Source organism: Meles meles, chromosome 8 (assembly GCF_922984935.1).
Source record: "Meles meles chromosome 8, mMelMel3.1 paternal haplotype, whole genome shotgun sequence".
In the NCBI taxonomy this organism is placed as follows: Eukaryota; Metazoa; Chordata; class Mammalia; order Carnivora; family Mustelidae; genus Meles; species Meles meles.
Window position 1 is genome coordinate 87,601,186 of NC_060073.1, and position 11,848 is coordinate 87,613,033.

The 11,848-nt window shown below is 48.8% G+C and overlaps 1 protein-coding gene across 2 annotated transcripts in view; it reads right to left on the reverse strand.

Annotated features, from left to right (window-relative positions):
- The window catches only part of AMOTL1 (angiomotin like 1), a 126,728-nt gene extending 117,853 nt beyond the window's left edge, over positions 1-8,875 (reverse strand). For both annotated transcript variants that reach the window (XM_046015716.1, XM_046015713.1), the window contains exon 1: positions 8,383-8,875. In XM_046015716.1, coding sequence (XP_045871672.1) covers positions 8,383-8,479 — 97 coding nt within the window. In that variant the 5' untranslated portion in view covers positions 8,480-8,875. The remainder of the gene's footprint in view (positions 1-8,382) is intronic.
- Between the last annotated feature and the right edge of the window lie 2,973 nt (positions 8,876-11,848).

The following is an 11,848-nucleotide window of genomic DNA, read 5'->3' on the forward strand; positions in this document are numbered from 1 at the left end:
CACTGCGAGGCCCTGCGATGGTCCCTTCTACGTAATTTATCGCATTCAACCCTCAACCAAATCCCCCTGGGAGGAGGGCAGCTTGCACAGTCTCCTCCCCAGGAAACCGAGATTTGGCTCTGGAGCCAGAGATTATTATTTTTTTAATTAATTAATTACTTTACTTGAGAGACAGCACAGAGGGAGAGGGAGAAGCAAGCTCCCCGCTGAGCAGGGAGCTCAATGTGGGACTCGATCCCAGGCCCCTGGGATCATGACCACAGCTGAAGGCAGACGCTTAACTGACTGAGGCACCCAGGTGCCCCAGAGATTACACTTCTAATCTAAGGTTTGCCTCTAACTAGTTGTGTGATTTGAGGAAGATAATTTAACCAGTATGAGACTCTGTTTCCTCCTCCATAATGCAAAAATAATTCCTTCTGCTCCCGGGAGTTGTTCTGAGGATGAAATGAGCTGATATCCCACCAGATCCATCACAGAAGAGACTGAGTTGCCCAGATTTAGGCAATACACCAATGGTGAACTCTTCTGTGGCTGTTCCGTGGGAGCCAGGAGGCGGGCCCGCACCGTGCAGCAGGGTGAGGTTTCCTGTGAAGGGAACTGAATTCCCTGCTGTCAGTCACCCTGAGAGAAAGCCGAAGGGGGGGTGAACACTCTATGAGATTAGGCTGTGTTTGGGGTTGGGGAAGGAGGAAGGCAGGACAGACAGGCTTCCAAGGGTGGAGAGATCTGGGGCAGATCCCAGGCTGGGGTGACTGGCCCTAGCTGTCTGGACAGCCAGCGCAGGGCAGGGAGCCAACCCGATCCCAGACTCTTGGTGGGCTGGGCTTGTGCAGTAATGAGAAGGCCCCGGCCCACTCTGAGCCTGAAAGAGCGCAGAGAATAGTGGTTATATTCATCCCTGCGGCCCGCAGAGGGTAGGACACCAGGAAACCAGCCAGGCTCGCAAGTGAAGACCAAGTCTCCAGGTTCTGGAATGAGCAGGGGTGGCAGCAGCCTGGCCAGCGTCGTGGCCTCCAGTCTCTGAAGAACAGAGAACACGGAGCAGTTAACACATGCCCACGGGCCTCAGTGAGGCGTGTGGTGGATTTTAGCTCCCCCAGCAAAAGCCTAGAGCAGCCAGAACTGACAGGATGCAAATATGTGCTCCTGAGAATTCCGGGAAATAACATTGGAGGGTGGCCTTAGAGAAAGACTTTATCTGTTAATATGGGCAGGCCAATCCTCAGAAGTCGATATATTTGAGGGCATCAGTGTGGGTGACATGATTCAAACTCCAAGCTGGGAAGCCATGTAGACAGTTTATACATGTAAAGTGCCCAGCACAGAATAAGCGAATGATAAGCCCAGCATCTTCCTCCTCATTCATCCCCATATAATGAGAAGGAGGAAACTTTGGATGCAGGATACAGCTGAGTTGGAACAAGCTTTGTTCATAACTCTTGAGCCTTGCTGCAGCCCCCAACATAGGGTGGGGGAGGGCAGGGAGAGACAGTATTATTTAAACCTTTCAGAAGGTTTCGACCATACTTGAAGGTATCAGAGCGCTCGCCTAGGGACATGAAAACAGTAAATGATTAATGATGGCTGCTGCATTCGAGCACTAATCCTACAAGCATTCTCACTCTCACCCTCAGGGTCTGAGGCCAATACCGTTACTATCCCCATCGTGTCAGCTGAGGACCTAGCACGAAATGGACGGTGTGCGCAGGCTGTGCCTGAAGATGGTCTAATGAAGGCCATGCGGACAACACTGGGCCAAGCAGGGTTAAGGGGAAAGAAGCCCCCTAGGGATATCCATAGTGGGGAGCCACTGCCAGCCTAGGTCAGAAGAGGAGATTTCAGAATCCAGCAAGATCTAATGCCATGAGGATGTGGAGAAAGGGGAACCCTCCTCCACTGTTGGTGGGAATGCAAGCTGGTGCAACCACTCTGGAAAACAGCATGGAGGTTCCTCAAAGTGTTGAAAATAGAACTACCCTATGACCCAGCAATTGCACTACTGGGTATTTACCCTAAAGATACAAACATAGTGATCCGAAGGGGCACGTGTACCCGAATGTTTATAGCAACAATGTCTACAATAGCCAGACTATGGAAAGAACCTAGATGTCCATGAACAGATGAATGGATAAAGAAGAGGTGGTATATATACACAATGGAATACTATGCAGCCATCAAAAGAAATGAAATCATGCCATTTGCGACGACGTGGATGGAACTAGAGCGTATCATGCTTAGTGAAATAAGTCAATCGGAGAAAGACAACTATCATATGATCTCCCTGATATGAGGACATGGAGAAGCAACATGGGGGGGTAGGGGGATAGGAGAAGAGTAAATGAAACAAGATGGGATTGGGAGGGAGACAAACCATAAATGACTCTTAATCTCACAAAACAAACTGGGGGTTGCTGGGGGGAGGTGGGATTGGGAGAGGGGGAGCGGGCTATGGACATTGGGGAGGGGAGGCGAACCATAAGAGACTATGTACTCTGAAAAACAACCTGAAGGTTTTGAAGGGTCAGGGGTGGGAGGTTGGGGCAACCTGAGGGTTTTGAAGGGTCAGGGGTGGGAGGTTGGGGGAACAGGTGATGGGTAATGGGGAGGGCACGTTTTGCATGGAGCACTGGGTGTTGTGCAAAAAGAATGAATACTGTTACACTGAAAAAATAAATAAAATGAAAAAAAAAAAAAAAAAGATCTAATGCCATGAGGGTGACTCTGGAGGAGCCACGGCCGAGGAGGACACAGCCTGCCAGGGAGGGAATTAGTCTCTTGACAACTCTTTCTTTCCACCACTTCCCTCCCCATCACGGCCTCATATCCTGCCAGTGCCTCTCACTGGCCCAATCCAACTAGGAGCCAGATGGTACTTGCCAAAAGGTATGTTTTCCAGGGCATAGAGCAGAATGGCAAAGGATGGTGGGTGGGTCCGGCAGAACATCAGAGAGTGGTTGACACATGGTTTTAGAGATAGGAAATGGAGATCCAGATTAAGTCATTTGCTCAAGGTCATGAAGCAAGTAAAAGGTAGAGCAAAATGTAAGCCCACACAGTATGACTCCAGGTCCATGTTCTTAACTACTAAGACAGGCTTTCTTTAAAAGCTTACTAATTATCCAATACCTCTTTCTGCATGCACCCTACCCAGTCAATCTTCAGTTAACAGACTCCACCTTACTTCCACCCCAATTTCCCAGTCCTCTTGGAGCTAGGCATGGCCACCTGACTCAAGCTCAGGGCAAAGGAATGTAAGTGAAATGATGTGCCCAGCTTTCAAGTTGTGCCCTCTGTTTTCCTTTTGTCTTTCCTATGGACTGGAATGCAGACGTGATGGTAGGAGCTGAAGCAGCCATTCTAAACTGCGTGGAAGCAACACTTCAGGACTTCAGAGCACAACGAAGCCACCATAGCAGCCCTGGCCTGCTTAGCTTCTGAACTAAGTGAAAGAGAAACTAACTTGCTTCGTGTTTAAGTCACTGTCATTTTAGCCTTTATTATATCAGCGAAGCCAGTATTCTATATCATACAGAGACCAAGCACCTGCATGGCCAGGATGTGGCTCCATCATTGCTTTGAATAATATGACTAGTAGAGACAGCTGGTGATCACCAATGTAAGCGTTCTTCCTGGCAGACTGCTAGACTACATTTCCCATCCTCCCCTGTCTAGGTGAGTCAATGGGACTAGTTCTCACCTTCAGAATATGAAAAATGAGTCTGTTACCTCCAGGTTGAGACAACTCAACACAAGACTATAACCAAGTGAGAAAACCACCTTGATCATGGTGAGCTGCGAACTCATCTCGTATCTAAGGAGGGCAAGGGGGTAGGCTGGTAAACATTCAAGTTATTATTTTAAAGAAGTTACTCTCACGTTATCATTTATTCTAATAAAGCCCATACATCCTGCTTGAATGAGGAAGCTAAGAGCTACATAGGGAAACTCCTTCTCACAGTATACCTGCCCTCAGCGGAGTTAGCCCTGTAGCTCCCAAGAATGCTGTGGTCAAGAGCACTCCCTCAGGACTCTCGGGGAAGCTCACAGAGTCTGAGTGCTGACAGCCGCAACTGAGCTTAGTGGGGTGAGCCAGAGGGTCAGGCCCAGAGGGCAACCGATTAAAAGTGAAGGGGACACGGTAGCTGTCTGCTTTTCGATGGTGAGAAGGGACCTGCCCCCCATTTTTGCGAATGTTCAAATTTTCTAAAATAAGCACATGTTACTTTTATACTGAAAAACAGTTTTAAAACTTTGACTTTTAAGAAAGGTAAAAAGTAAACGGGATAAGACTAAAGAAGGAACAAGGAGAGAGCTCCAGGGCACAGGTCGAAGGATTCTGTCCCTGAGTGCGCGGGTATAACAAGCAGAGGGGCCAACCTTAGAGATAGGTACCCAAGAAGGCAAAGCATCCCAGGGATGACCCTCTTTCACTCATTCAACAAGCATTCACTGAAGCCAGGCTCTATGTGGCCGCTAGATTTACGAAGAATGCGGTAGCCACTGTCCAGTGCAGTAGCTCACAACCTTGGCTATGCATGGGAATCACTCGAAATTTAATTTATTTTTTAAGTAGGTTCCATGCCCATTCATTTATTTTTTAAGTAGGTTTAAGATTTGGACACTTAACTGCCTAACCTACCCAGGCACACCAGAAATGTGATTTTGAAAAAGCACACTGCTAAAACACTGATACTTGGGGCCACACTGTGGAAATTCTGAGGTAACTGCTCCCGGTGAAGGCTTGATCTCAGGACTTTTAATGTGCTGGGTGGACAACCACCAGGAGGATGTGACACATGGGCTTAGTGTTGAAAGAGGGGTAGGAGAAAAGGAGACGAGAGAAGGGAAACATGCAGGTGCAGGGAACAGAGCTGAATTTTGAGGACTGCCCGTGGCTCAAAAGTGACTAGAAAGTTAGAGAAGGTGGAGGGTGATGCAGATCATGGAGGTCCTCCCATGCCTAAACAAGTACGTATCCTCTACGTAGGGGAGTCGATAAAAGTTACTAGATAGGGGCAGACATGGGCACATCTGGATTCACCTCAAATCTCCAGGAGTTCCTTCTTACCTGCTCAGATGGCCAGTACTTCCACTCATGGGTGGGACTATAGAAAGGCAATGAAGAGGTGTGGACTTTGTCTCCTTGAAAAATGGCACCATCACAGAGAGAGGGCTTATTTCCAGATTCTCCTTACAGGCAGCCTTCAATACAACACTCATCTAGAGATAGACTCTTGTCTCCACTGCCTTTCCAAAATCCCCTTTTCCTGTAAGTTAATTTCATTATATATATGATCTTGCTGAACACTGAGAATAAACCTGCTAAGGGGTGAGTGTAGTTCATTTGGAGACTTAGATGAAAATCTGGAGGGGAAACCAACCACCAATCACCACAAGAAAGTAGCGGGGTTGCCACCAAAGGCTTCAGATGGAAAACCATTCCACGTGCTGCTTCAGAGACAAACCACTAAATAATTCAATTGACCTGATCAAACCCCTGAGCATCTTTTCTGCAGACCAGGTAGTTGCAGAGAAATTTCTAGAAATAAAAATGTTGTTGGTTAATAGGTGGGACAAGTGGTAAGAGCCATTCCATCCTTCATGCACGTAAGTGCCTTTCAAATGAAAAAAAAAAAAAAAAAAAAAAAAGTAGTAATATAACAGCACCAAGCACTTGCTGAAGACCTGTGCATACAACGCATGGTGCTAGGGCTTTACAGACACCATCTACAACATCCATGCGAGGCCCCATTCGAGTGAGGAGATAACTGAGGCTCAGAGCAGTTTAGTTGCCTACCCAAGGTCACAAGTAAGTACAATGATAGAATCAAACTAAGTGTTTGTTTGTTTTGGGTGGGGGGCGGGGGCAGACAGAGGGAGAGAGAGAATCCCAAGCAAGTTCCACACCCAGTGGGGAGTCCACTACCCTGAGACCATGATCTGAGCCAAAATCAAGAGCTGGATGCTTTAACCCACTGAGCCACACAGGCACCCCTCAAACTAAGTTGTTTTTTTTTTTTTTAATATTTTATTTATTTATTTGACAGAGAGAGATCACAAGCAGATAGAGAGGCAGGCAGAGAGAGAGAGAGGGAAGCAGGCTCCCTGCTGAGCAGAAAGCCCGATGCGGGACTCGATCCCAGGACCCTGAGATCATGACCTGAGCCGAAGGCAGCGGCTTAACCCACTGAGCCGCCCAGGCGCCCCAAACTAAGTTTTTATCGCTTCCCTCTACTTCTTCTTCAGGTCCCTAATATTCTGACCAGGGGTTGATTCTGTGCTCCCCTGTGTTCCAGACAGAATGACAAGCTCATCAACTCTGTAAGAGGCATTTTTCTCACTGTGCTTCTAAGAAAAGTACCAAAAACCATAATGACTCTTTCCAAGGGAGAGATGCCAGCTTCCTCTTTGATCTGAGCAGCATGGAAACAATGCAGGCCCATCCACTGAGCAGCTCTGTCGGGGGAGAATACCCCTTTGGAGACACCATGCACGCAAACAATATGGCATGTGAATATAAATAATAAATACCCAGAGGAGACCATGGTCCTCCTTCCGCTTGGGGATCCTCGCAGCATCTGGATGACCCCTTAGAGGTCACTTGGCACAACACCAGTTTCTCAAAGACGAGAAAACAGGCTAGTGACCATATCTATTAAGGACGACGAAGCAGTGAGAACCCTGGTGTCAGGCTCTCAGCCGTGTGTTTTCTATTCTCAGGCATCCCGCAATCTCAGGGCCCAAGAGGGAACCCCACGGTTCCAGTAACACTCTCATCTCCTCATGAGAAACTGGGCATTTCCCACAGGTGAACAGAGGAGAAAGAAGGTTGCTTTCTTATTCTCTACCATGAATTTGAAGGGCTGTCCCTATTTATCAGGGCCTTAGCACTGAGCACAGCTCAACCTCTTGCTCCAGGAAGTAGCTATGGAAGTGGAAGGTCAAACACCTGGGCCTTTCTGGTACATAAATCATCCTGTGAATGCAAACTCAATTTAGGAATTATACAGGCAGTCTCTCAGAGCAAGGAATGCTCAGCCTGCCTTTGCTTATGCTTATCTATGATTTAATGGAGCCAAATAGCTTCTGTCACAGTGTGGAGTGTCGACGGTGGTGTCATTAATACACAATTATACACGAGCGGAGCAGATCACTGAGACTCTGTCCTCTTAATAAATCACTTCATGCAAAGCTATTGTTTAGATGGCATTTTCATTTCTTAAAAGGATTCGCTATAGTGAGCCATTGAAAGCTAGTTTTGTTTATGCATTTAATCTATGATTCCATTTAAAGAGACAGGATTGCCTCCTAACTTGTCAGAAACACATCTCCTGAACCAAACAAGGTACCGTCTCCTGCCTCAGAATGCCAGCCTTGATCCAGACCTATTTTGGGTGTCTGGCTCAGGGAAATGAATGGAAGCATCCAGGAGGTGGAATTTTATTTAGGAGGAGAGGCTGACCAGAAACAAGGCTGTGAATGTTACTGTGGATAAACATTTTTCAACAGCTGTCATTCCAGGGAGGAAGGCAACATTTTCAAGCCGGTGATAAGAAAACAGCAAGGACAGATTTGACAGCCCAGATTGTGAGCAGCTAAACTAAACCGGAAAGTTGGGGGTGGGGGGAGGACCAACCACTGAGCCACCAAAGTGAGACTGGGTAGCAGGAATATTTAGAGGGATCCTGACAATGCAGATTTCCTTCCCTCCGCACAAGGAAGGTATGGCAGTCTGTCTGTGACAGGAGTGTCGCAGTTCACCAGCCACAAATCTACACTTACAGGGACACACACCAGCCATAGGAGGAAGAAATGCCCTATGCCAGACACCTACAGGCTGAATGAGGAACAGAAACCAGGGAGGAACGCAGTTCCCAGGTCATGACTAGGCCGCCACCCTTTGGGGTCCCCGACTTGGTTAAATTCAGGTTATGGATCACCTTCACCATGCCCTTCTCGTCAGGGTACTTAGCAAGACAGAGCCAGCCACCGGTGAGTCTTTCCAGGCAAGATGAATCCGGCTGCTTCCAGAGGCCCCAGGCCAGGAAGTTTGCTGTGCCTTGCTCCTTGGAGCAGCACCATCGACCTGGACACACAGGGACACAGGGACACACACACACACACACATAGAGGCGCGCGTACTCGCGCGCCACATATGGCACTTTTCCCGCCACCCCAAAGCACACACGCACCGAGAAAAGGCCGGTCCCTGCTGCGAAAGGATCGTGACCGCACCCCCCCCCCCACCCCGGGAAATGTCCCCTGCCCCCTTCGCTCCTCCCCTGCGGCGGATAGTGTCTCGGCGCCCCCAAACTCGCGGGTTCCCGGTTTTTCACAGGGCGGAATTCCGAGAAGAAAAGGCAAAAGGGCTAGACTTACCTAACTCCTCCGGGCTGTAGGGCGCGGGAGAGGCTTCCACAAACTCACTGTCTGGAGGAAGAAAGAAAGCAGAAAACAAAAACAGAATCGCAGTCATTCAGGGCAAACGGATTAAGCATCTGTTACCGAGCAGGTCCCCTAGAAAAGCGCGGGTTTCTCTCTCCCACCGATGGGAGTCCGTGGATCCGGCGGCCAGGCGGGGTTCGGGACACCCGATCCAAGGCCGGTAAGAAATTGCCAAAGCAACTTGCGGGGACAATTCGGATCGGGGATCGAGCGTCTCCCAGGCGCGGGCAGGTGTGCGCCAACTTTCCGCGGGTGCAACCCCGCGGGTCCCCGGGCCGGGCGCACCGGCCCGCGGCGACCTCATCCTGAGCCCTCAGGCGGAGGGGAGCATCGCTGAGTCCTCCAGGCCTCGCGTTGACGCCCCGGCGCCGAGAAGCCCCAAAGTTTCGCGGCTGGTCCGGAAGGCCCGCGGGCGCGCGGCAGTGGCGGCGGCGAGCTCCCCGCGCCCAGCAGGCAGGGCGCCCCGCGCGCATCCCCGCCGCCGGTTGCTAGGCGACCGCGGCCGTCAAGCTCGGCAGCGGCGCGCGCGCTGCCTCCCGACTCCCTGTGGAGGGTGTCCTCCCCCGCCCCCGCCCCCCTCTGACCATTTATTAAAAACTGGAGCATAACCAGTTCTGAAACGATTCCTGCCTGCTTGTATGATGTCCGCCCTACTCCGCTGCTTGGAAGACCGTTTGTTCTGGGCAGGATTTTCTAAGCTGGAGTCTGTCTTGCCCCAGGGGAGAAGGAGCTTCGAATGCTCCCAACCCCCTTCTTCTTTTTGAACCTGAATTCTAACTGCAGTCCAAGCAATACTTCCTCCCCTTAAGAGACCACCTGGTTCAAACAGTGAAGGTAGTATGTCTCCATTTCAAAGGCAGGAAGACTGAGCCTCCGAAGTTAAATAACTTAGGGATAGGGCTGCACAGTACTGAGAGAGAGAGAGAGAAAGAGACACTGAGGAGAGCAGAGCAGTGCTGCTTCTACTACATAGAGAGTTGAGTGGTTTCAAAGCAGGACGTACAGACAGAAGTCATGATCTGAGAGTCCAAGATGCAGGTCCTGAAGTCATTCTATATTCGATTGTGGGAACTTCCCTCTCTGGGGCGGTGACCTGAATAATTTGGGCAGATGCATTTTGCATTTTCCCCCAGGACTGACTCACTGCTCTGCCTGGGACAGCTCTGGGCTTTAGGGATGTGCTCCACAGAGCAAGACCTCCCTGATGCCAGGAGGAGTTAAGAGGAAGGAAGGAGGAAACTTGGGAAATGGCTGTCCCTTCTCTGTCCTTGTCCTTGGAGACTAACAGTGGGAGTCAACAGTCTGGGCAACCTCTGGGGAGCCGTCTAGTCTCCGAGAGAGCAGATCACCAGCTGCGGCAGCCTGAGGGCCCCTGGATCTGTGCCAGTGTGTTCCAATTCTGTAAACACTCAGCCCTCTTTGGGTTTTCCACTGTCAGCTTTTGGTTTACAAATTACCTGGGAGGGTGGAAAGAAGCCACTGTGGCCAGCCATTGCTTGAGGAGGAATGCTGGCGAAGCAGGGCGGGGCTTCATCCCTGAGCCGCCTAGCTTCTCTCTCTGTCCTCTTCTTTTTTCTCACTCCTGACAGTTGGAACTCCCAAATGCAAGAGGTGAATGTGCTGGGTGAAAGTTTGCAGGCATCACTCCATCCTCTCCCACCTCCTAGAATCCTCCCATTTGCCCTTAGGAATTCATGGTTCATCACCAGCACAATTCCCCATATCCTCAGCCTCTTCACAGTTCCATTCGGTTTCTTACTCTGATCCAAACCTGACTCTCTGTCCCTTACTCTTCTCATGACTTCTCTTCCTCCTTTATCTACCTTAGTATCTGGGTTCATTATTGCCTTTTCTCTGTTATGTACACCTTCAGATTCATCTCCCCCCCACCCCGTCTCTCCGTACTATTTACCTGGAAAAACCACAACCCTGATAAAATCTGATTCTCCACTTTCTGTCAGCACCCAGCTAAACATGATTGGAGAAACACAGCATCATGCCTTATTTCCAGTTCATGATCACTGACCTCAAGTAGACCTCTGTACAGCCCAGATCCCTCTCCATTTGCTTGCACTACTCCTTCTCCTCTCCTGTTACTATGGGTGAACTATCTCTACTCCATCTAAGGCCGCATCCCCCATTGTGGATCAGATCCTGACCCTCTTATGTGGCTTTTCCCCCTTCCTACCTAAATTACTGTTCTCCTCTGTCCTAGAGCATTCCCATCAGTATACAGACATTCCACTATGTTCACTCTTTCTTGACACCATCTCCCTCCCCAGCTGAGGCTCCTGATTCTCAGCTGCCCTCTACAACAAAATTCATCAAAAGAATTGTCAAGGCTCATTGTGTCTACTTCTTTCTTTTGCTCTTAAAGGCAAACAAGTTTCTAGTTCACCAGTCTTCCAAAGTAGCTCTTGCCATAGTCAAGACTGCCTTTGCCACTTCCAATGGCCAGTTCTTGGTCCCAATAGCAGCTTTTGATCCACTAATCGCATATGTGGATGGGCTCAAGTGACTTGAAGTTTAGTGTCCTCTGTGTCCCCATCTTATTGAGAAGCCATTAGTCTTTGTGTGCTAAGAGAGATGATCTATGGAGGACCTTGGTTCTGATGTCAGTTCCACTACTAGTTCGTAATTTAATTTCTACAAGCTGTAGTTCCTCTGATAATGGAAATCATATCACACCTGACTCATAAGGTTGTGTGATTAGAGTGCATAATAAACTAATGCACTTGGAGCCCCCAGAAGAGACACTGTCACATTTTGAAAATCAGGTAATATATTAGTTATCATTGGATGGCAAGCTCCTTTACAGCTGAGAAAAATGGGCTCTTTACTTTCTTTCAACAACTTTGAGTTGTCAGAGGATGCTTCAAATTAAGGGCAAGGTCACATTGCCCTGACTTCAGCTGTATTCTCAGAGTTGGCTTGTAGATTGGTTAGATGGCAGTGGGAGACGGTTTTCCCCAGGGGAAGAGAAAAATAAATGTGCTACTTGGCAGGAAGGTTTTAAAGCCTGTCAAACTCTTCTACCTCACAATGGCATGCCCTTCAATTTGCTCCTACAGATCGATGCCTAATAAACCAGAGATTTCCTTATAACACTTCAGTTATTTGAATTTCCTAATCACTCGAAGGTTAATGAGAAAATATGCTTCTTGTTTTGATCTTTGCCTTTGAAAAATATTAAATATATTATTTCAATTTCCTATCTTAGAAACTGAGCAGAGCAGGCAATGCTATTCCCTATTATTCAAACATTTATGGAGGATTGACCATGCTTGCAGGACTGTACTAAGTACTAGGGAGGCAAAGGGGATGGGAACAGGCTCCTGCCCTCCCTTTGCTTCCCATCTAATACAGGATTCACAGGATCTTATAGAACCTCAGGCCATGT